The sequence below is a fragment of the Pygocentrus nattereri genome, chromosome 10, assembly GCF_015220715.1.
Source record: "Pygocentrus nattereri isolate fPygNat1 chromosome 10, fPygNat1.pri, whole genome shotgun sequence".
Taxonomy (NCBI): Eukaryota; Metazoa; Chordata; class Actinopteri; order Characiformes; family Serrasalmidae; genus Pygocentrus; species Pygocentrus nattereri.
In genome coordinates, this window is record NC_051220.1 from 12,299,008 (window position 1) to 12,321,800 (window position 22,793).

The 22,793-nt window shown below is 41.7% G+C and overlaps 1 protein-coding gene across 1 annotated transcript in view; it reads right to left on the minus strand.

Moving 5' to 3' along the window:
- Positions 1–22,793, minus strand: part of pacrg (PARK2 co-regulated) — a 136,791-nt gene that overhangs the window by 99,514 nt on the left and 14,484 nt on the right. The window contains exon 2 of the mRNA XM_037542228.1: positions 12,506–12,640. Within this exon, the coding sequence (XP_037398125.1) occupies positions 12,506–12,640 (135 nt within the window). The remainder of the gene's footprint in view (positions 1–12,505; positions 12,641–22,793) is intronic.

Sequence of the window (22,793 nt, forward strand, 5' to 3'; positions counted from 1 at the left end):
CCGCACCTAACGCTATCCACACCACACCTAGGGATTTATTAGCAGCTAGCATCTTTAAGGCCAGAACTCTTTACAAGAAACACTAACCATCATGACACTATGCCCATTATGACAACTTCAAATCTATCCAACTTCAGTAGAAACCCAACAACTACACCTCCAGAAGAACTACCAACTACAATAACTCCAGCTCCAAGAGAACCCCTAAAACCCCAAACAAAACAACTCCACTTCCAGAAGAACCCCAAAAAATCCAAACAACTAATTTTCAAAATTTTCAATTTTCCTAGCAATTCGTCTTCTAGTCCCTGGCCGGGTGACCAGGGTCCTCTCTGTGTGGAGTTTGCATGTTCTCCCCGTGTCTGCGTGGGTTTCCTCCGGGTTCTCTGGTTTCCTCCCACAGTCCAAAGACATGCAGTCAGGCCAATTGGACATGCTAAATTGCCCCTAGGTGTGAGTGTGTGAGTGACTGTCTGTGTCTGTGTGTCTGCCCTGTGATGGACTGGCGACCTGTCCAGGGTGTATCGTGCCTTTCGCCCGAAGACTGCTGGGATAGGCTCCATCACTCCCCCGCGACCCTGACGGAGAAGCGGCTTGGAAAATGGATGGATGGATGGATGGATTCGTCTTCTAGAAGAACTCCAACAACTCCACCTCTGACAATCCCTCTTCCAGAAGAACCCTAACAATTCCAACTGACAACCCCTCTTCCAGGAGAACCCTCACAACTCCTCCTCTGGCAATATCACTTCCTGAAGAACCCTGACAACTCCACCTCTGACAACCCCTGAAGAACCCTTACAACTCCACTTCTGGCAATCCCTCTTCCAGAAACCGCGACCCTGAGGGAGAAGCGGCTTAGAAAATGTGTGTGTGTATGTGTGTGTGTGTGTGTGTGTATATGTGTTCCTGTATCTTACATAAATAGATAGATGACGGACGGATGGATGGACAGACGGACAGACAGTCAGAGAAAGAGATAATCCAGCACAGAAATCCAGTTCAAACATTTCCATTCCATCAAGATCATACGTAACTCATATCTGGAGTTATGAGGCTATGAAGAGGTGCTGAGATACACATCATCTGCCTCTCACTATGTGGAACTGGTGGATTCATGTGTCCATCTACAATTTGTGTGAAACTGACCAGTAGACACTCAGGAAATCACTAAGTGCTGACCCACCACACCGGAAACCCTTCATTCTTCATTCAGTCCACATCAGAGACACGTGTGAAATGGTAAGCAGAGAGTTTACAGCTGCTGAAGTTTTGGAAAGTAGTGATGAAGATAACAAAGCATTTTGATATGAAACATATGAGGATCATGTTATATAAAGAGCCTTAAAGGAGAGTTTAAGAAGATATGAACAAATCGAGAGATAATGATCTCAGACCCCAGAGTTTTAAAATACACTATTTTTTCCAATAAGTGCTCTGTAAGAAACTGTATCTGAAACAGAGAAATACCAGCTTTACTGCACACATTTTTATAAGACATATTCACTTGTTACTCTGCCTGTTTTGCAGTGCAAGCCAAGCTTCTGCATCCAGAGGTGGTTGAGATGGTTGTGTCCCTGATGGCCGCTCAAGGAGATTCATGGGCTTTTCTGGAAGTGGTGTGACATCATCGTGTCTACATGCCCACATGCATTAACCACAAGGCCGTGCTGGAATCGTTATGGCTCATTAAGCTAGATGGGACCAGCACAAATGCATATTAGTCAATCAATACACTGCATCCTAACTAACAGGCTGTTAGTTAATTTAATGAAGAGGTTTGAGCTTAGCCATCACTCTGCACGTTTCACAGAATCCATTCAGTCTCCAATTTCAGTTCATCAAATCATCTCCTTCATCATGGTCTGTGTCTGATGGTCTTCTTCAACACATACTGTTACAGTTATAGTTGTTACAGAAACCAAACTGTAATTATAAATTTGCTTTTAAGTAATTACACACTTACAACAACACTTATTTTATATATCCTACATACAACCCAAATTCCAATGAAGTTGGGACGTTGTGTAAAACATAAATAAAAACAGAAGATGATGATTTGCAAATCCTTTTCAACCTATATTCAATTGAATACACTACAAAGACAAGATATTTAATGTTCAAGCAAATATTCACTCATTTTGAATTTGATGCCTGCAACACGTTCCAAAGAAGTTGGGACAGGGGCAACAAAAGACTGGGAAAGTTGAGGAATGCTCAACAAAACACCTGTTTGGAACATTCAACAGGTGAACAGGTTAATTGGAAACAGGTGAGTGTCATGATTGGGTATAAAGAGAGCATCCCTGAAAGGCTCAGTCATTCACAAGCAAGGATGGGGCGAGGTTCACCACTTTGTGAACAACTACGTAAGCAAATAGTCCAACAGTTTAAGAACAACATTTCTCAATGTGCAATTGCAAGGAATTTAGGGATTTCATCATCTACAGTCCATAATATCATCAAAAGATTCAGAGAATCTGGAGAAATCTCTGCAAGTAAGCGGCAAGGCAGAAAACCAACATTGAATGCCCGTAACCTTCAATCTCTCAGGCAGCACTGCATTAAAAACCGACATCATTCTGTAACGGATATTACCACATGGGATCAGGAACACTTCAGAAAACCACTGTCAGTGAACACAGTTCGTCACTCCATCTACAAGTGCAAGTTAAAACTCTCCCATGCAAAGCGAAAGTCATATATCAACAACACCCAGAAACGCCGTCGGCTTCTCTGGGTCCGAGCTCATCTGAGATGGACTGATGCAAAGTGGAAAAGTATCCTGTGGTCTGATGAGTCCACATTTCAAATTGTTTTTGGAAATCATGGATGTCGTGTCCTCCGGGCCAAAGAGGAAAAGGACTGTCCAAATTGTTATCAGCGCAAAGTTCAAAAGTACATTCAGGTTTTGGAGCAACATATGCTGCCATCCAAGCAACGTCTTTTTCAGGGACATCCCTGCTTATTTCAGCAAGACAAGGCCAAGCCACATTCTGCACGTGTTACAACAGCATGGCTTCGTAGTAAAAGAGTGCGGGTACTAGACTGGCCTGTCTGCAGTCCAGGCCTGTCTCCCATTGAAATTGTGTGGCGCATTATGAAGCGCAAAATACGACAATGGAGACCCCGGACTGTTGAGCATCTGAAGTTGTACATCAAACAATAATGAGAAAGAATTCCACTTACAAAGCTTCAACAGTTAGTGTCCCCAGATCCCAAACGCTTATTGGGTGTTGTTAAAAGGAAAGATTATGTAACACAGTGGTAAAAATGCCCCTGTACCAACTTGAGTGAATATTTGCAAAAAACAATCAAGTTTATCCATTTGAACATTAAATATTTTGTCTTCATAGTGTATTCAATTGAATATAGGTTGAAAAGGATTTGCAAATCATCGTATTCTGTTTTATTTATGTTTTACACAACGTCCCAATGTCATTGGAATTGGGGTTGTATATAAAAGGGTTCTCTGAAGTAATGCCATAAAAGATCCACTTTCTTTAAAGAGTTTCTTTTTTTCACTTACAACTCTACCTTCCAAAGAACCCCACTAAATCCATTTTCAACAACTCCACTTCAAGAACATCAATTACCCCACCTTCAACAACTCTGCCTTCAGAAGAACCCAATAATCCCTCTCCAATACCTCCTGAAGAACCCCACCAAGGCCACCTCCAACAACTCCATGTCTAGAATTTCAATTCAATACAAGATTATTTGTATAGCACGTTTTACAACAATGTTGTCACAAGGCAGCTTTACAGAAGTTTGAAAACATACAGTTATAAACATATCCCCCAGTGAGCAAGCCAGAAGCGACGGTGGCAAGGAAAAACTCCCTCAGTATGGAGGAAGAAACCTTAGGAGGAACTAAGACTCACACGGGGAGACCCATCCTCCTCTGCTCTAACAGTACCTACAATTTAATAAGCTAAATACCAAATAAAAGCTAAGAGGATCTCTGTTTGAACACTGGATGGTAAAGCTTTAGAAACTGCACTGGGAGAAGCAGTTTCTGACTGAGTCTGTATGAAAAGTGAGAGTGAGCTGAAACAGTCCATCCTCTCAATGCTGGTACATCTGAATGGCACAGTGATGTAATTGAGGGTGTTGCAGTTGGCACAAATAAACAGGAGAGCCGGTTGGTGATGGTGAGGAGGAGGCCCTGATGGTCAGTCTTCAGCAGGATGGGAGGGCAGTCATTATCTCAGGAAGAGTAAAGAGACAAAATGAGTTCTGCTCAGGAGTATGACTGTAATAAAAATGATTTCCCCCAGAGTGTGGCTAGTGACTCCAGCAGATATAACTATAACAGCATAAACTGAAAGGAGAGAACAAGAAGGTAACATAGATATGAGAGTACCCTGAGACACTGGGATCCCCCCACTCCACTGTCAACAAACCTGTGTGATTGCATGAAGTGGTGGGTCAACAGCACCAACATCTCAGTTTACCATAAGCCTCTATGCCCATGTACCCTGGATCCCCTGCCTTTATCTAAAGGGGAAGGCTAATTATCAAAAGCTAAACTAAACGAATATGTTTTCAGTCTAGACTTAAAGGTTGGGACTGTGCCAGAGTCCCAAACATGAACTGGGAGATTATTACAAAATTTGGGGACTTTGTAAGAAAAAAGCTCTTTCCCCCATTGAAGTCTTCTGAATTTTAGGAACCAGTAGAAAACCAGCATCCTGGGATGTGAGTAAGCGAGGCAGTTCATAATGGGAAATAAGATCTTGCAGGTACTCCGGTGAGAGACCATGCAGGGCTTTATGCGCCAATAAGAGAATTTTATAGTCAATACGGAATTTGATAGGAAGCCAGTGTAATGCTGATAAAACTGGGCTGATGTGATCAAGTTTTCTGGTTTTAGTGAGAACTCTAGCTGCAGCATTCTGAACTAATTGAAGTTTATTTAGGTTCCTGTTCGAGCATCCTGACAACAATGCATTACAGTAGTCCAGCCTTGAAGTTATAAAGGCATGTACCAATTTTTCAGTGTCATGTAGGGATTTCTTAACTTTGAAATGTTTCGGGGGTGAAGAAACGTGTGTTGATTAAACGTTAGATCTGAATCAATCATCACATAAGTTTTTTTAGCTACTGAACCAGGTATTACAGAGAAGTCAGCAAGATTTAACATTAAATCTGAGCATTTATTCCGAGCAGCCTTTGGACCAAGAAGGAGAACTTCTGTTTTAGTTGAGTTTAAAAGAAGGAAATTCTGCAGCATCCAGTTTCTTATATCTTTTACACAATCTTCTATTTTATTTCATCTGGATTTACCCCACCTACAAGAACACTTCTCACCCACCTCCGACGACCACACCTTTAGAAGATCCCCACCAATTCCACCTCTAACCACTCCACCTCCAGAAGAACCCCACCAATCCTACCTCCAACAGCTCCACCTCCAGGAGAACCCCGACAAATAGCATTTCTTATGATTTTACAACTCACTACCAATGTTTTGAAAGATCTGAAGGTGTACAAAAGGGATGTGTTTTATTTTATAAATTATGTCCATTTTAAAAACCAAATGGCCAAGCCTGGAACGTTTATTTTCAGGAGTACATGGTACAGCAGCCCGTTGTTGTTCTGCTGTGTGCTTATCGAGGTGGTTTTAGTGCAGTGTTGGGGTTAGGCTGCAGGCTGTGGGTTGCGATCAGGCTGCAGCATCGTGTAGAGTTTGGGATGAGATGAGGATGAGGATGAGGAAGGACGCTGTTGAACCATTAGCTCACAGATGAGATTTCTCTGTGTGTGTTCGCTGTCTTGGGCTGGAGCTCTCTGGAGGGCCGCCTGTATGTGCATGTGTGATATTTCCTGTCCTCTCCGAGCCCCCTGAGCGCCCCTATCAGCCCCCAATTCCACTCCGCTTTTCTCTGGTAGTTTTATTTGTGGCTGTTTATTTGTGTCCCAGGAGAGGCGGCTCTCCGTATCTCTGTGGAGCATGCAGTGTGTGGGAGTGTGTGTGTGCGGGATTGGTTTATTGTGTCCCGGTGCGTCAGCGTGCCCTGCAGATAAGCCCCCCAGTGCTGCACACGGGATAACACTCAGCAACCCGAATCTACACGCCATCTAAATGAAGCGTTAACCTTTAGCTGGGTCAACACCCACACCGACACACAAATGGAGTTGTACGTCACAGTGATGACAAAACAGAGGACATTTCGACTAAAATAGTTCGACCAAATATCTAATTTACACAACTGTCCACTTACCCCTTGATCTGCCAAGGCATGTCTGGTGTCCAAATTTCATTTTCAAATTTCATGCAGTTTTAGCTGCTTGATACATACATGAAAGTAAATTGTACTTGAGCTGCAATGCACCCTGTAACTCATATGACTCTCAACATCCACAATGGTTTCAAATAAGTTTCAAGAAACGGCCAATCAAACAGCTGTAATGCATCACGTGACACAACAAACAACATCATTTCAAAGGATTGACTGCAAACGGCGTCAGCTCAATGGACAAGAAAACTAAAGAGAAGACATTCTTTACAACTCCAGAAACGGAGGTACTCCTGAATTTTTTGCACGAGGTTGATAGTTTTTCCCTTTCTCGGTCTCTGGAAACTTGGATTTCTGAACGCAAAGCAATGCTAGCAGATGTTGAGTCCCTAGATGAGGGTCCCAGTACCAGTAGACTTCCATCAAATCGTTCACTTCCAGTTTTTATATTTCATTTTTATGCAGGAAATCATATAGCAATACATCACTAGAAAGCTTAAAATCTAAGGATCCGATCCCCGCAAACCATTTCATTATCCATTATGCACAGTCGTTATGATCGTCTCATTTGCAACATAAGCAATGACTAAACAAATGCTAGCAAATCCATGTGTCCTCACCTTCAAAGCTTCAACACTCTCCACAGAGACATCTTAATCCAAAATATGTGGTCTGATAATAGAGCAAGAGTCAGAGATTGCTCAGTTTTTCACACTGTATATCCTGTTTCCTTTAAAATAAGACTTCACTGCCTGATGACTGAGACATTGTTTTATGATACTTTTGATAGATTTTGGCTATAAACTCCATTTATAGTGGAGGGTTTCATAATATGCAGGGTGCTGTGATGAACATTCCATATAAAACTCTGAAGATACGTGTAGGTTCACTTGGGGTTTTGGATTATAAATAAAATGTCTATATTTGTTTTGTAGTCATGGCGACCCCTGGTTCCTATCACCACTACTGTAAAGACATCCGAACAATTTCACACCAAACCTCTTTGAGTGACTCTGTTTACACCTCATACGCTGAATTACGGGGGAATTTTGAAGGCTTGGTGAAATTCCCCTTTAATGCTGTGCCTGCAATGCACTTACTATAACATATTCACTCTCCCAGGGCTCCTTTTATGACTCTGTCCTCCTACTCCTCCTCCTTTTGCTGCTGCTTCTGGAATAATTCAATCTGTGAGAGGAGATGGATGTGCGTCCCTGCGGAGCACTTACACTCTCCATTTCCTAAAGCACTTGATCAGATTAATTGATCGCTCCCCAAAGCCCCCCCCAACCCCCCCCCAACCCACCAAAGCCCCTCCTCCACCCCCTTGCGGCCCCTCAGGAGGCTCAGTGCCACAAATCGGGTTTGCATTGATGCTCTTATGAAATGCATCTTCGATTTTATTCAGTGCCACCAAGTCAAGTCAGAAAAAAAAATCAAAGAGAAAGAAAGAAATCTGCTGAAGAATGCAAAGCGAGACTCTCTGCTCCCTCAGAATCCGCCATAGCTGCACAAAAGGTGGCTGAAAAAAAAAAGATTTTGGATCTCTTGCTGAACCTCTGGCTCACACTAAAGGGGAATTCCACTCACTTTCCAAAAACTCCCCCATAACTCAGTGTGTAAGGTGTAAACAGAGTGATCCAGAGTGGTTTGGTGTCTTTACAGTGGTGACGATAGGAACCAGGGGTCACCGTGACTACAACACAAATATAGACATTTTATTTACAATCCAGAACCACCACTGAGTTTTATATGGAATGCTGATGGTGGAAAAATGGTGGAAAATCTGAACTAATAAGTTTTCTTTGGGGACTATTTTGCCTCACAGCGCCCTGGGTGTAATCCTCCACCCTGAATAAAACAATGTCTCAGACTTCAGGCAGTGAATTCATAACCATTTCATGTAATAACCTTCTGTGAGGGGGCTTTTAGTGGTAGACGCCTGGTTCCTATCACCACTACTGTGAACAACTCTGAACTAGTACGTATCTCTAGAACGCAACGTTTCACACCAAACCACTCTGAACCATTCTGTTTACATTAACCATTTAATTATGTAGGGATTTAGAAATACTGAAGGATTTCCTCTTTAAACTGATAGCTCAAACCAGACTTATCCCACTAACCCCAACTGTAGGCAAGTTTGGTGTCTGAAGTTTGCTTCTGTAGTTTGAGCACTTAAGCTATGAGGCTAATGTAGCTAACAAGTAATGTAAGCTTATACCCACTAATTAGCACAGTGCTAACAGTTCATGTTTATAAATAACAGTGTCAGAAACAACATAATCAAGTCACTCTATCTCTCTCTCTCTCTCTCTTTCTCTGTTGGGCACTGTAGCTCACTTTAGCTCTGTAACAGTGAGGAAGCGCTCCGAAGCTTTAGAAATAACAGCAGGACCACCTACAACACACACACTCACACACACCTAGCGCTCACTCTTATCAGCCTGCTGCATATGCTCCTCACACACACACACACACACACACACACACACACACACACATACACAGTGGTACTCCAGCTAAGAGAGAGGTATTAGAGCACTCAGAGAAACTAAAAATATTCCACCTCCCCCTCAGGTACTCTAATATCACACACACACACACACACACACACACACTGCCCTTGACATTTAAACACTCCAGGACTCCTACAGCTCTTTTACCTACACACACTCAAGTAGGACTGGGTATCGTTCAAAATTGGGTCCATAGTGTTACCAATACTGATACACTGACATCAGTACTGCTCACTTTACTACAGGCATCCACTTTGTCCGTCCACTAACTGGCCACTTTATTGGAAACACCCTCCCTGTGCTTCCACTAACTGACAGCTTTATTGGCAACACCCTCATTGTGCTTCCACTAACTGGCCACTTTATTGGAAACACCCACCTTGTGCTTTCACTTACTGGCCACTTTATTGGAAACACTGATATTTTGCTTCCACTAACTGGCCACTTTATTAGAAACACCTACCTTTTTTACTTCCACAAACTGGCCACTTTATAAGAAACACCCACCTTGTGCTTCCACCAAGTGTCCACTTTATTGGAAACACCCACCTCTTGCTTCCACTAGTGGGCCACTTTATTGATGTTGTAAAAATAGAAGAGCCCTTGTTGGTGCTATATAGAACCATAAACACCACATTCTCCGTCAATCTGAAGGGCCACTTCACAATGCAATACACTTTAAGCATGAAACGTTTCTATATAGAACCATTTTCTTGGCTGAAGAACCCTTAAAGAACCATCATTTCAGTGTGTGACACCAAACGGTTTTATCGAACATGGCGGTTGATGCCCATGCTGAGCAGCTCCAGTCTGGGGTGTGAAGAGTCTTTGTACGTCTGTGTAGTAAATGTGTGTTTGTGGTATAAATGACGTTTAGGTGAGGAGTGTAAGCAGGAAATCTGGAGAGAAAAACACGCGGCAGCAACCGCAGCAGCGAAATTAATAAGCTGAACAGCTGCATTAGATATGACAGCAACAATTTCATACAACACTTACTGTCGGCTGCCAGCGACTCGCAGTAACAGCGCGGAGGAAAGAGAGCCATTATTTTTTCAATAGCGCAGGCATTCATTTTAAAATTTGCTTTTAATAATTAATTGTGAAGCTTTCAGGGTGTTTTCACCTGGAAACAGAGATGAGCTCACTCAGAGAGAGAGGGAGAGGTAGAGAGAGAGAGAGAGAGAGAGAGAGAGAGAAAGAAAGAGAGTACACACAGCTGATTCTTTTAACTGGAATGAATGGAACTATTTCCCCACTGGAGGAAGAACCGAACCTCTAACACATTCATTTATCTTCACTGCACTCCTGAAGGACTTCTCTGGACAACAGTAGCAGCTTCCCAACAGGATCCTGATAGCAGAGGGTCAAAGTGAGATGGACAGAATCCCTTCCTTCATAAGACAGTTTGTATTTGCACTCAGGCTAAATCGAATTATGAAATAAATGAATTTTTGGGGGGTTGGATGCATGCCTGAAACCCCTGCATCAGTCAAAAGGGAGTCTGGCCTTTCACCTGCAGGAGCCACCCAGAGTTCTTCCCCTGCTTTGATCACACTCCCCTCATACTACCTCCACATGTTGAAGTCTCAGTCAAAACTCACAAATTGCAATCAATCACATGACTTTACATAGTTAAATGTGATCAATTGCACAACTTTATGTAGTTAATTGCGATTAATTGCATTACTTTATGTAGTTATTAGCGATGAATTGCACAACTTTACTTAATCGAGATTAATTGCACAACTTTTATGTAGATAATCATGATTAATCACATGACTTTATGTAGTTATTGCGATAAATCGCATGACTTTTTGTAGTTAATCCTGATAAACTGCACGACATTATGCAGTTAATCATGATCAATTACACAACTTTTTGTAGTTAATCGCAATTAATCGCATGACCTTATGTAGTTAATCGTGATCAATCACAACGATTAATCACACTAGTCTGCAAATTGTTCGGTCAGTCAGAGACGACAGCTAGAGAGAGAATTGAGCAATGTGTGATCTTTGGTCTCTTGATTGCATTTCAGGCCAGTTGGAGACCAACGTTTGATTTTTTTCTGACCCCATTCTGAACGTAATCTAGTGTAAACTGATCAGAGACACAATGTGAACGGACTCCTGAAACAGCCAATGAAAACTGACAACACACAAGAAAAAACACAACAAATGAACAAAGAAAAATGGGGAAAGTCTCTCACACGTGGAGTGAAGGTGTTTAACCTGAGTTTAAGGCACAATGGAGTTTATGTAAATTTAAAACTCTAAAAAACACAACATTGATTACAATTAAAAACCTGAGCCTCACTTAAACATGTCTGCCTGCTGCTTCTTTACTGTGTCAGCATAAAACAGCAGAGAAAACAGCAGCAGCTCTGAGCTTCTCTGTGTTGGTTCATTTGTGTCTCCTAGTAACGGGAGTTCATGCAAGTTCAGTCAGTTGAGCTCAGTTCAGCAACAAAGTTGAGTAGTGTGTGATCCCTAATCATTTAGAGTGTGATCACCAATATTTCAAGTAAATCTGCAGAAAACGGCCTGATGGTGTGAGATACCCAGTCTTTTACAATCTATTAGGACTTTAAAAGTCGTGTAGTGAATCCAAGGCTTTACTGGAAGTTGACAAGTCCAGTGTTTTCCTCCATACACTGTCAAGTGTGGCCTGTGGCATATTAGCAGGACTAACGCTGAACTCTTGACGGAGCACTGGCCTGCAGAACGCTGCCACTTGCGGATTTTCTGTTGTGGCTCTAATGAAAATGCAGCATGACCTGCTCTACCTCAGGCTCAGGTAGGACACTGGCAGGGATGAAGGCTGTAGCAGCCATTTTAGTTTGATTTTCACACCAAGCAAAGACAAAACAAACCAAATCGAAGCTAAACTGTGGCTTCAGAACTGGACTTTTCAGTCCTTTTCTCCCAACTAAGCTTTTTAGCTCTTCAGGCTTTTCTTCTGCTGCTCATCCCTCCCTCTGCTCTCTTCAACACCTGAGCCAACAGGGAAAGAGAGCTTGCTGCTCCGCCTTCCCTTCATTCACCCTGCTCTGCAGCTTGGCTGCCCAAATCAAACGTAAGGCAAATTAAAGTGGACTGCAGACACTGATCTCTAGGCGGCTCTCAGGAGGCGGGGCATGGGATTTATGCGCCTCCCCTCACTTGCTAGCAGTTCTTCTCTCCCCACCGCCCTTCCCTGGCTTTGTCCTCATACAGCTTCATCCTCGCTTGGAGTTTGGGCCGCACATTCCAGCCGGCTCTCACAACCATGATCGTGCCCGGGGGACGAGTGCATCCCACAGAATATAATGGAATATCTGGTTTGCCATCATCTCTATCACAAACATGTGATTGCAGCATCAGATGTGTGCTTGGCTTGCATGTGATATCACAGGCTGGATGTTCTCCGATGATCACTAAACTCTGGCAGTAACTACATACAGCCTTGTCAAACTGCCTGATAATTTTGATACGGAGCATCCTGCTAAAAATTCTCCATCAATCACTGATTCACAAAGTACAACTTCTAACTCAGCATGATTCACATGAAGGCTGCAGTGACGTGCACTCAATCTGCAGCATGAACTACAGGTGACTAACAGGGTCAAAAATAAAAAATTTTTAAAACTGAGCTAAGGGAGACTGCGGTAATGCATCATTATTGCATTAACTTCGGCAGCCCTTCTTTTAACCCTTTCCAAAAACTCACTGATGCCCTGGAGGATGGCAGTGGATAGTATAGTACCTTCCAGGCAATACGGTTGCCCTTGGTGTCATGCTCCAGAGCAATAGGAAAGTCTCCTCTCTCGTAGAACTTGCGGAAGGCCGTGGGTTTGGATGGACGCTCTCTGAAGGCTCCTGCAGCAGGAGGACCCACCACCTGTTCAAAGGGAGACAGTTACAGTGAATTATCTCCTCAATCTGCAGGACAGCAGCATTACAGTCAAAGTCCTTATAGGAAAGTCTGTTCACTCAGTGGCCATCTTGGTAACACTCCCTTTCTCTGGAAAGAGAGAGACCAAAATACTCCAAAGGTCAGATTAACATTTTAAAAACATATTTGAAATCATTGATAAAATCAGATAAAATCATCATAAATAGTTGTTTGTAACGTTTGGCTCAGGTTGCTCTGGCTGTCACACTCAAGCAGATCTCTGGCTCTTTTCTAGTGGGACTTCTTCTGTAAACAGACACCATGTTGGATGTCAAGAGGTTTCCCATTCATATTCCCATAAGTGACTGTCTCATCTTCCTTTATTACATATCTATTACATCTCAATCTCACTCCATAACATTATTATTACAGGAACGTTTTATTGTCTTTTGCTCGTTCCTTAATCTCTATCTCTCTCTTTCCTCTCTCCTTGCCTCTTCTGTCTCTCTCTCTCTCTCTCTCTCTCTCTCCCTGCCTCCCACTTCTCTCTCTTTGACTTTCTTCTCCCTCTCTGTCTCTGCCCCTCTCCTTCCTCTCTCTGTCTTCTTCTGTCTTGGTCTTTTCTCTCTCACTCCTCTGTCTCTCCTTTCTCTTTTCCTCTTTTCCACTTTCTCTTTCTCTTTCCCCTCTCTCTCTCCGCCTCTCTCTTTCCTCGCTCTTTCTCTCTTGCTTTTCTCTCTCCCTCACGTCCTTTCTCTCTATCTCTATTTTCTCTTTCTCCTTTCTTTCTATCTCTGTATTTTCTCTCTCCTTAATCTCAGTCTCTCTTTCTCCCTATCTCTCATTCCTCTCTCACTCTGTATATTACCAAAACCTACAGCAACTGAAAGTTTGTGTGAGAGTGTGTGTGTGTGTGTGTGTGTGTGTGTGTGTGTGTGTTTCTCTGATAAGGTCAGACTGCACATCACCAGAAGCAACCCAATTACCTTCCTCCCCCCCCCCCCCCCACACACACACACGCACACGTAAACATGTATGCACACGTATATACAGCAGTGTATGAAAGTCAGAGAACGCCCTCTACAGGATCTGCAGGGATGCTTTGCCACATCTCCAAAGTTCAGTCTTAAAAGTTGGTTGACATCTTTTTCTAAAACATTTTGAAACATTCCATTTAAAATATACAGTGTAGACTGTAAATCGATGTTGGTGACTGTGATGGTGACTGATGGTGTGGTATAGTGATGACTATGTTAGCGATAGTGATGGATGGTGGTGGTGATGGTTGATGGCAATTGTGATGGTTGGTAATGGTATTAATGCTGATGGTTGATGATGGTGATTGTAATGGTTGCTGATGGTGATTGTGCTAATTGCTAGTCATGGTGATGATGGTTTTGATGACAGTGGTGGTGGTGATGGTGTGAGGTGTGATGGTGGTGGTGACAGTCATGACTGCTGATGGTGAAAGTCATGGTAATGGTTGGTGATGGTGATTGTGATGGTTTGGTGTAGTATAGTGATGGTAATATCAAAGGTGTTAATGGTGATGGTGTGGTGCAGTTATGCTAATGTCAAAGGTGTTGATGGTGAAGGTGTAGTGTAGTGATGGTAATGTCAAAGGTGTTGATGGTGTAGTGTAGTTATGGTAATGTCAAAGGTGTTCTTGGTGTAGTGTAGATATAGTAATGTTAAAGGTGTTGATGCTGATGGTGTGCTGTAGTTATAGTAATGTCAAAGGTATTAGTTGTGATGGTGTGGTGTAGTGATGGTAATGTCAAAGGTGTTGATGGTGTAGTGTAGTTATGGTAATGTCATAGGTGTTGATGGTGATGGTGTAGTGTACTGATGGTAATGTCAAAGGTGTTGATGGTGTAGTGTAGTTATGGTAATGTCATAGGTGTTGATGGTGATGGTGTAGTGTACTGATGGTAATGTCAAAGGTGTTGATGGTGTAGTGTAGTTATGGTAATGTCAAAGGTATTGGGTGTGATGGTGTGGTGTAGTGATGGCAATGTAAAACGTGTTGATGGTGTAGTGTATTTATGGTAATGTCAATGGTGTTGATGGTGATGGTGTAGTCTAGTGATGGTAATGTCAAAGGTGTTGATGGTGTAGTGTAGTGATGGTATTGTCAAAGGTGTTGATGGTGTAGTGTAGTTATAGTAATGTTAAAGGTGTTGATGGTGATGGTGTGCTGTAGTAATGGTAATGTCAATAGGTAGATATACGTAAATGAGTAGGTCAGTATGGACTGAATGAAGTGAACTATACACTTTGAAGCCTGAACAGATTACATAATACTTAAAACCCTTTTATTAAAAAATATGGTTTATTTTCCATCATATGGGCCCTTTAAAGGCCTTCAGTCTGCTACATTAATTGTGGGGGAGTTTAGTTTACGGATCACTTCGCGTCTACATTTTGTGATTTAGTCTCTTCTGTGTTATACTGTGTGTGTACACACACACACACACACACACACACACACAGCCCTCATCAGCAGTGAAATTATAGACAAAAAGGTCAAACACGTGACAGGGAGCTGCTCTGGTTTAGGAATGGAGTGAACCCACACTAAATCAAATCACACCGTTCTCCCCCCTGACACCTCACACTACCCCACTACACCAAACCGGGCGAGAGACAGAGAAAGAGAGTAGAGAGAGAGAGAGAGAGAGAGAGAGCAGTGGGGGTTAAATGCAGACAGGGGAGTTGAGTGTGTGCAGCAGAGACACCCCCCCCCCCCCCCCCCCCCGATATCAAATGATTTATACACACTATAGCAGACTGTGACATGTGTGTGTTCGAGTGTGTGTGTGTGTGTGTGTGTGTGTGTGTGTGTGTGTGTGTGTGTGAGTCATCTGTTTCTCTTGGAGCTTGTTTAGCTCTTCTCCCTCCTCAGCTCTTCCCCCTCCTCCTCGCCTGTCTCCTCTGCTGCACTGCTGTGCAAACACAATGACAAAACTATCTGTAATGTTCTGTCTCTCAGTCTGGTCCAAGGGGGCGGCCTGCGCTCTCCCTGCGCTCTCCCTGACGTAAACTCTGTACCTCACAGGGCGTGCAAACTTTGTGTATAGAGGACCTACAAGCGCAAATTGTTCATTCTCTATGGGGGCTTACGGTTCAAGGCCAGAGCAAGAAGTAGAGAACGAAAAGACAAATTTAATATTTAAATGCTTGCTAAACAATATTAAATATTAGATGCAATTCAAAATACTGGGTGGACCAATAAGCACCAACAAGTTTTTAAGTTTAAACTTGGATTAAAGAAAGGTTTATCTATTAATCGTGTTGTACGAAACTAAACTTAGTTTAAAGATCATTGGGATTAAACCATTAACCACCATTTTAATCCTGGATTACTTTTCCAGTAAATAAACTGAATTGAATCCTGCTGCAATGTAACTTTAAACTCAGATTTAAGCTTCATTCAAGGATTAAATTTAAACTTGGTTTAAATATACAAAATGTGTTTCACTCTCGAAGACAGACGATATCATACACAGCAGCAAAGGACATCATACACAAAAGAATAAATCTTGAGAATGCTGCATGCTAGAGATATACTGAGCATTAGCCACATTTACATGCAGCCTGATAATCTATTTGTAATCCAACTAATAGCTCAATGGGAATAGAATATGTCCATGTTTACACTTCAATTAGAACAGTTTGATTGAGGTCATTCGGAATACAATTTCTATTTGATTGGACGAGGTGGGTAATCCTGTAAATAATTTGTTAAATAGAAGAATAAAATCGGTGTAAAAGCCTGTATCTGATTACATTCCCAATCGAAAGGTTTAAGTACATTCTGCGCAAAAGAGACAAGGTTTATGCTCTGAGCTTTAAAAGGTGATGGTGGGACGGGCGTCCAGCTTACATGTCTCAGAACTTTAGAAATTTCCATCTAAATCTGCGGTTCTCAGTGTTGAGCTTTACAGCTGAAGTCTGGACTAAATGTGGTCAGTAAATGACGCTGCAGTTCCAGTCAGAGAAGAAAGGAACTTAAGCCAACTTCATGAAGATGGACTTTGGACACCCCTGGGTTAACCACCTGCAATGATGTGCTTATGTTATGAAGATACACTCTTAAAAAGATGGCTCTTAGATAAAGACAGCAGTTCTATATAGAATCAGAAACACTCAAAGAAGTGTCTGCATACTTTGCATACTGGTGAAATGGTTCTTCAGACTGATGGAGAATGTATGTGGTTCTTTATAGCACCAAAAAGCATTTTTCTATTGTTACAATGTCAAGTTTGTTAGAATAGAAAAACACATCCAGAGCAGGAAACAGAACTAAAGGACTAATTTAAAATTAAACGTCTTGCTAAACAATATTAAATATTAGTTGCAAAACTATGAAAACATAATACTTTATAGCTTCCAAAAGGCACCTGAAGCTGAAGTCCAGAATTCTCCCGCTATAACAACAGAAACAGTTGTGTAAAGCGAATGGGCGTGGCTGTGGAGCTCTCTCTGCTATAAGCACACGAGAAGCTTTAGGGAGGAAACAGCAGTGAACCCATACCAGCAGAAGCTAGACAACACACCTGTTTATAGCAACAACATTCAAAACCAGCAAAAGATACAGAGCTACACAGTGTTACTGATGTGACTTCCATTAAAGATATTAGAACCTATAGAACACGCTTCAGTATAATCTTTTACAGACAAAATGTTTAGCCATCAGTATCACACTATTTCAACAAAAAAAAAAAACAGTGGCTTGTGGTGAAGCACAGAGAGGACAACTGGCCTCTGAGCCAGAACAAAAACAGCCCCTCAAATCTGACCAGTGCAGGAGCAGAGGGAGAACCGGAGGAAGAACTAGAAAGGAGAACCTGAGAGAAAGTGGCAGCTGCTACCACAGACTGGCACTTACTAGCAGAGTTTGTTGTGCCTCTAATGGACAGAGATGGGTCACTATAACCTGAACGACTCTAGAGCTCAACACACCAACTCCACTCAGCACACACACACACACACACACACACACACACACACACACACACAGAGAGAGAGAGAGACATAGACATAGAGTACAACTGCCAGTCAGGTTCACTGAGAGAAAGAGAGACAGAGAAAAGAAGTATTGTTTTCAAATGTATAAATTTAGGGGTCACGGTTTGATGCTTTTCCATATATTTAGTTTATTACTGTCTCTATTAATGTCTTGGGCTACAAACATCAGTACCTGATGTTTGTAAACATACTTTATTGGGGTTTTTTTGTTTGTATTGTTTGTCACTGTGAGAGCGTAATGTGAGCTGATTTACCTGAACGGCCTACATGTCTGAAAACACAGTGTGAATGGTCACTGAACTGCTGTAGGTCTCCGTATGAAACACAGCTGATAACTGACCTGTTGGTGTGATCTGTAGCATTTTATTACATGATTAAACTGACCACACAGAAAACTCCTCATTACAGACAAATGCAGAAAACCAGAATTACAGTCAGTTCGTTTTGCTCCTTTATTATTTCTGCAGCCTTTAAAGAGTTTTCAGGAGCGATGCTGAGAATCTGCCACTATGCTCAAATATGAATATGAAGATAAAGGAGCTGGTCTGTTTTATAACAAAGGAACAATCATCCCTACATTTTTAATTTGTTAAATGAAATGACTTCACAAGACCAGTATCTGCAGATTTTTGGCCATTAACCAAAAGTCACAATGGCCCAACTAATTGATTTTTATCAGTCATAATGGGCCGACTAACTGATCTATCAAAGTCATGACCAACTAATTGATTAATCAAAGTCATAGTGCACCAGCTAATCAATTTATTAGTTACATTGGAGCAAATAATCAATCACTAAATGTAATAATGGACAAACTAGTCAATTTATTAAAATCACAATGGACCAAATAATCAATTGATCAAAGTAATAATGGACAAACTAAATGATTTATCAAAGTCACAAGGGTTCAACTAATTGACTAATCAAAGTCATGACCAACTAATCCATTAATCAAAGTCATGATGGTCCAAATAATGCAATAATCAGTAATAATCGGCCAAATAATCGATTATTTAAATAGTCCTACATTAAAGTTAAGAATGTTTTTCCTCTAGAAAACTCAAGTTGTTTTTTATGTTTTATTATGACAGCATGTCAATGAAAGTGTATGTGTGTGTGTGTGTGTGTGTGTGTGTGTGTGTGTGTGCGCGCATATGTGCATGCATGTGTGTATGAGAGTGTATGTGTGTGTGTGTGTGTGTATGTGTGTGTGTACAACTGTATAAGTGTGTGTTTGTGTGTATGAGTGTTTGTGTATATGTGTGTATGTGTATATCTGTGTGTGTGTTTGTGTGTATTAGAGGGTGTGTATGAGTATATATATATGTGTATGTGTGTGTGTGTGTGTGTGTGTCTATATATGTATGTGTGCGTGCGTGTGTGTGTGTGTGTTACAGAGTGAATGTGCCGGCTCAGACACACCGGAATCTCACCGCGGCAGAAGTGGGCCGAGCTGATTCCTCTCCAGCGAACACAAAGCCTCCTCTCCAGAAGAGAAAACGCTGCACTGGAGATAACCAGCTTTATACTCACTCACACACACAGCGCTCAGCTTAACCACAAACACGGTGGGGGGCACGTGTGGGGGGGTGAATACGAGAGTACAGGGTGACAAATCCCACCTTACACACTAATTTAAGGCTTTACAATTTCAACACTTTTCTGTACCGACAAGCTGCATTTATTTTAATTATTCATTCAATCAATCATTATTTACAGAGAAAACACTGACCTACACACAGAACTCACTGCTGTGGATTTCTACTCTGTTTACATTGAATTAATTCCAATTTTCCCACTGGAACCAAGACCCAAAAGGAGACACTCTGTAAGAGCATAACAAAGAACCTCCCAAAGGAACCAAGAATCAAAAGGAGAAATTCCATAAGAAAATGAGCAAGAACAAGTGAAAGGAACCCAGACTAAAAAGAAGGAACGTTCATAAGAGCATAAGGAAGAACCACTGAGGAACCAGAATTTTACAGGAGAAACTCTATAAGAGCATGATTAAGAACCTCCCAGTGGAACAAAGACTCCAAAGGAAAAACTTCATAAGAGCATGAAGAAGAACCACTGAGGAACAAGAATTTAACAGGAGGAACTCTATAAGAGCATGATGAAGAAAATCCCAGTAGAATAAAGTCTCCAAAGGAAAAACTTCATAAGAACATTAGGAAGAACCGCTGAAAGGAACCAAGACCCAAAAGGTGAAACTCCCTAAGACAATGAGGAGGAACACCCCGAAAGGAGCCCAGACTAAAAAAGAGGAATACTCAGAAAGAGCACAAGGAAGAACCTTTAAGGAACAAAGACTCAAAAGGAGAAACTGTTTAATAACATGACGAAGAACCCACCACACCAACCTCCCCCTACACCCCTTTACCTGTCCAGATAACACCTACCATCTTGCAAAATTATCAACGTACTAGGAGTTTTGATTCAGGCAGATATACAATGGGACCATCACACACAGGCTATTGTAAAGAAAGCAAATACCAGACTTAATTTCTTGAGAAGACTAAGAAGAACCTGAGTGGCAATCTATGACCTTTGTTATACTGGTTATATTTGCCCCATTTTAGAGTACATCTGCCCAGCATGGCATGGAAACCTGAAACAGTATCTGTCGAACCAGATTGAGACTGTCCAGAAACGTGCATGGCAAATCATCATCATCAGGGCTTATTCTACATATCAAGAAGCCCTTCATGCTCTCGCATTACCAACCCTTAAAGAGAGAAGAGACATACTGTGTGGACAGTTTGCCTTTAGTCTCCTAAGGTCCTCTTTCAGAGAGTGGCTACCACCTTCAAGGGCCCAGATATCAGGCTGGAAAACCAGAGACAGAAACAAAATACAGATTCCAAAAATGAGAACTGAAAGATTCTGAAAGTCACCCATTCCTTTTAGAATATTAAATTAAGATTTATAGAATGGCTTGCATCTTTATGAGGCATACAGTGTCTTATTTATTTATTTTATTATTTTTTCTCTTTTATAACTGTCAGCATTGTAAATACTCATGCTATTTGGTTTTGCTTTCTGTAAAACTGCAAAATGAGTGTGAAATAAATTCAAATTCAAATTCAATTAAACTTCCCAGCAGGACCAAGACTCAAAAGGAGAAACTCAATAGGAGCACGAGGAAGAACCTCCTGAAGGAACCAAGACTCAAAAGGAGAAACTCTCTAAGAGCATGCTGAAGAACCTCCTAGCGGAACCAAGAGTCAAAAGGAGAAACTCTCTAAGAGCACAACAAAGAACATCCCAACAGAAGCAAGACTCAAAAGAAGAAACTCTCTAAGAGCATGAGGAAGAACCTCCTGAAGGAACCAAGAGTTAAAAGGAGAAACTCTGTAAGAGCATGACAAAGAACCACTGAGGGGAACCAAGTCTGAAAAACAGAATCTCCCAGGAATCAAAAGGAAGAACCACAGTAATTATTTGAGGTGTGATTTTGTCTTCAGTGATTTCCTTCTTGGCTAAAGCTTCTTATGGAGGATTATTTCTGCTGGCTCTCCACTTCAGAAGACATTCTTCATGTGTAGATGTGAACGCTCTTCAGAGGTCAGAAGGTCAGGTCAGCTTTATGGATCTGTAAAGGCCACTGAAGGACAGTGTCCATCTCTGAGTGTATTGACGTGAGGAGACATTGGAGTTATTGATCTGCTCTCTGTTCTCCGGAGGTATAACACATGACCCCACGGCCTTGATCTGACAGAGGGAAACGTGCGACACCTGCTCCACCAAAGCCCCCCTTGACACAAAGCATGCTGGGATTCATGAAGGACAGCCGAAAGCGCTCTCCACAGCTACAGCCACTCCATTTCCACACTCGTTATTACCACAGAGCATTCAGCATCATCACAGAGATAAAGGCCTAAATCATATCAGAAAATGTATCTGCTTTTTTAGCAAAAAATCAATGTAATGTATCAGTAAAAATGGAAAACTATGTTATGACTTAAACATCTAGAAGCCAGAATTGAGTCCTTGTTTATAGATCACAGTGAGTCATACAGTATCAGAAACCACATAACCAAGACTATTAGAAATACTGAATACTGCTCTTAAGTGTGTGAAGATGATGTTCTTACCTAAGAACAAATCCCAAATACACCGATCATGCATAACATTATGACCACTGAAGCTGAAAATGCATCTCCAACGTACCGCTTTAAATCATTTTAAACAAAGTTAATAGGGTTTTCTTTAAATTACGGTATGGGTGAAAATCTTGTTATCAAACTATCGCTTTAAACAGGGTACATTTGGGGTAAGGGTGAAAATCATGTTGGCAAACTATCGCTTTAAGTGGTTTTAAATATGGGGTACGCTTCAAATACAATACATTTAGGCTAAGGATGAAAACAATCATCAAACTATCGCTTTAAACAGTTTTAAACATGGTCTGCTCTAGACATGGACCCTTTGGAGTGAGTCGGAAAAGCATCTCTCCAAACTATCGCTTTAAACTGAGGCAGTTTTTTCGCTCGTTTCTCAGAAAAGCCTCATTGATGTTGCTCCTGCGCCTCCAGAGTGGGCCGGTGGTGAGTAGCCTTATCTTCAGAGCGTCAGAATGTTGCATATTGATTGTGTCTTTGTGCGCCGTGCGCTAACCGCTATTGACAAACACATCCAATCATCTTTTCCTAAACCAGCTGTCCATAAAGAGCAACAATCCAATCCCAATCAGATGCTCTGCACACGGGTAATCTGGAACCATTCTGATAACAATCACACATACCACAACGGAGCGAAAGCGGGGCGCAAACTCTTCACCCAGACGCTTAAAGCGATAGATCGACCACCTGCCTCCCCCCCATTTCCCTTCGTATAGCCGCTCGGCCAAGACTCTTTTAGCACTGAAGCTACGAGGCAAATGTATTGTTGAATATGGTTCTATATAGCACTATAAAGGGTTCTGCTATTGTTACAATGTCAAGCTTGTATACAACCGAAGAACCTTTATGGAGCTATATAGAAACCTTTTCAAAAAGTGCTATATAGAAGCATCTACAACACATTGTCCATCAATCTGAAGAACCATTTCATCATGCAGCATGCAGCAAATGGTTCTTAAAGTGTTCATGGCTCTATATAGAACCAATGTCTCTACTAAAGAAAC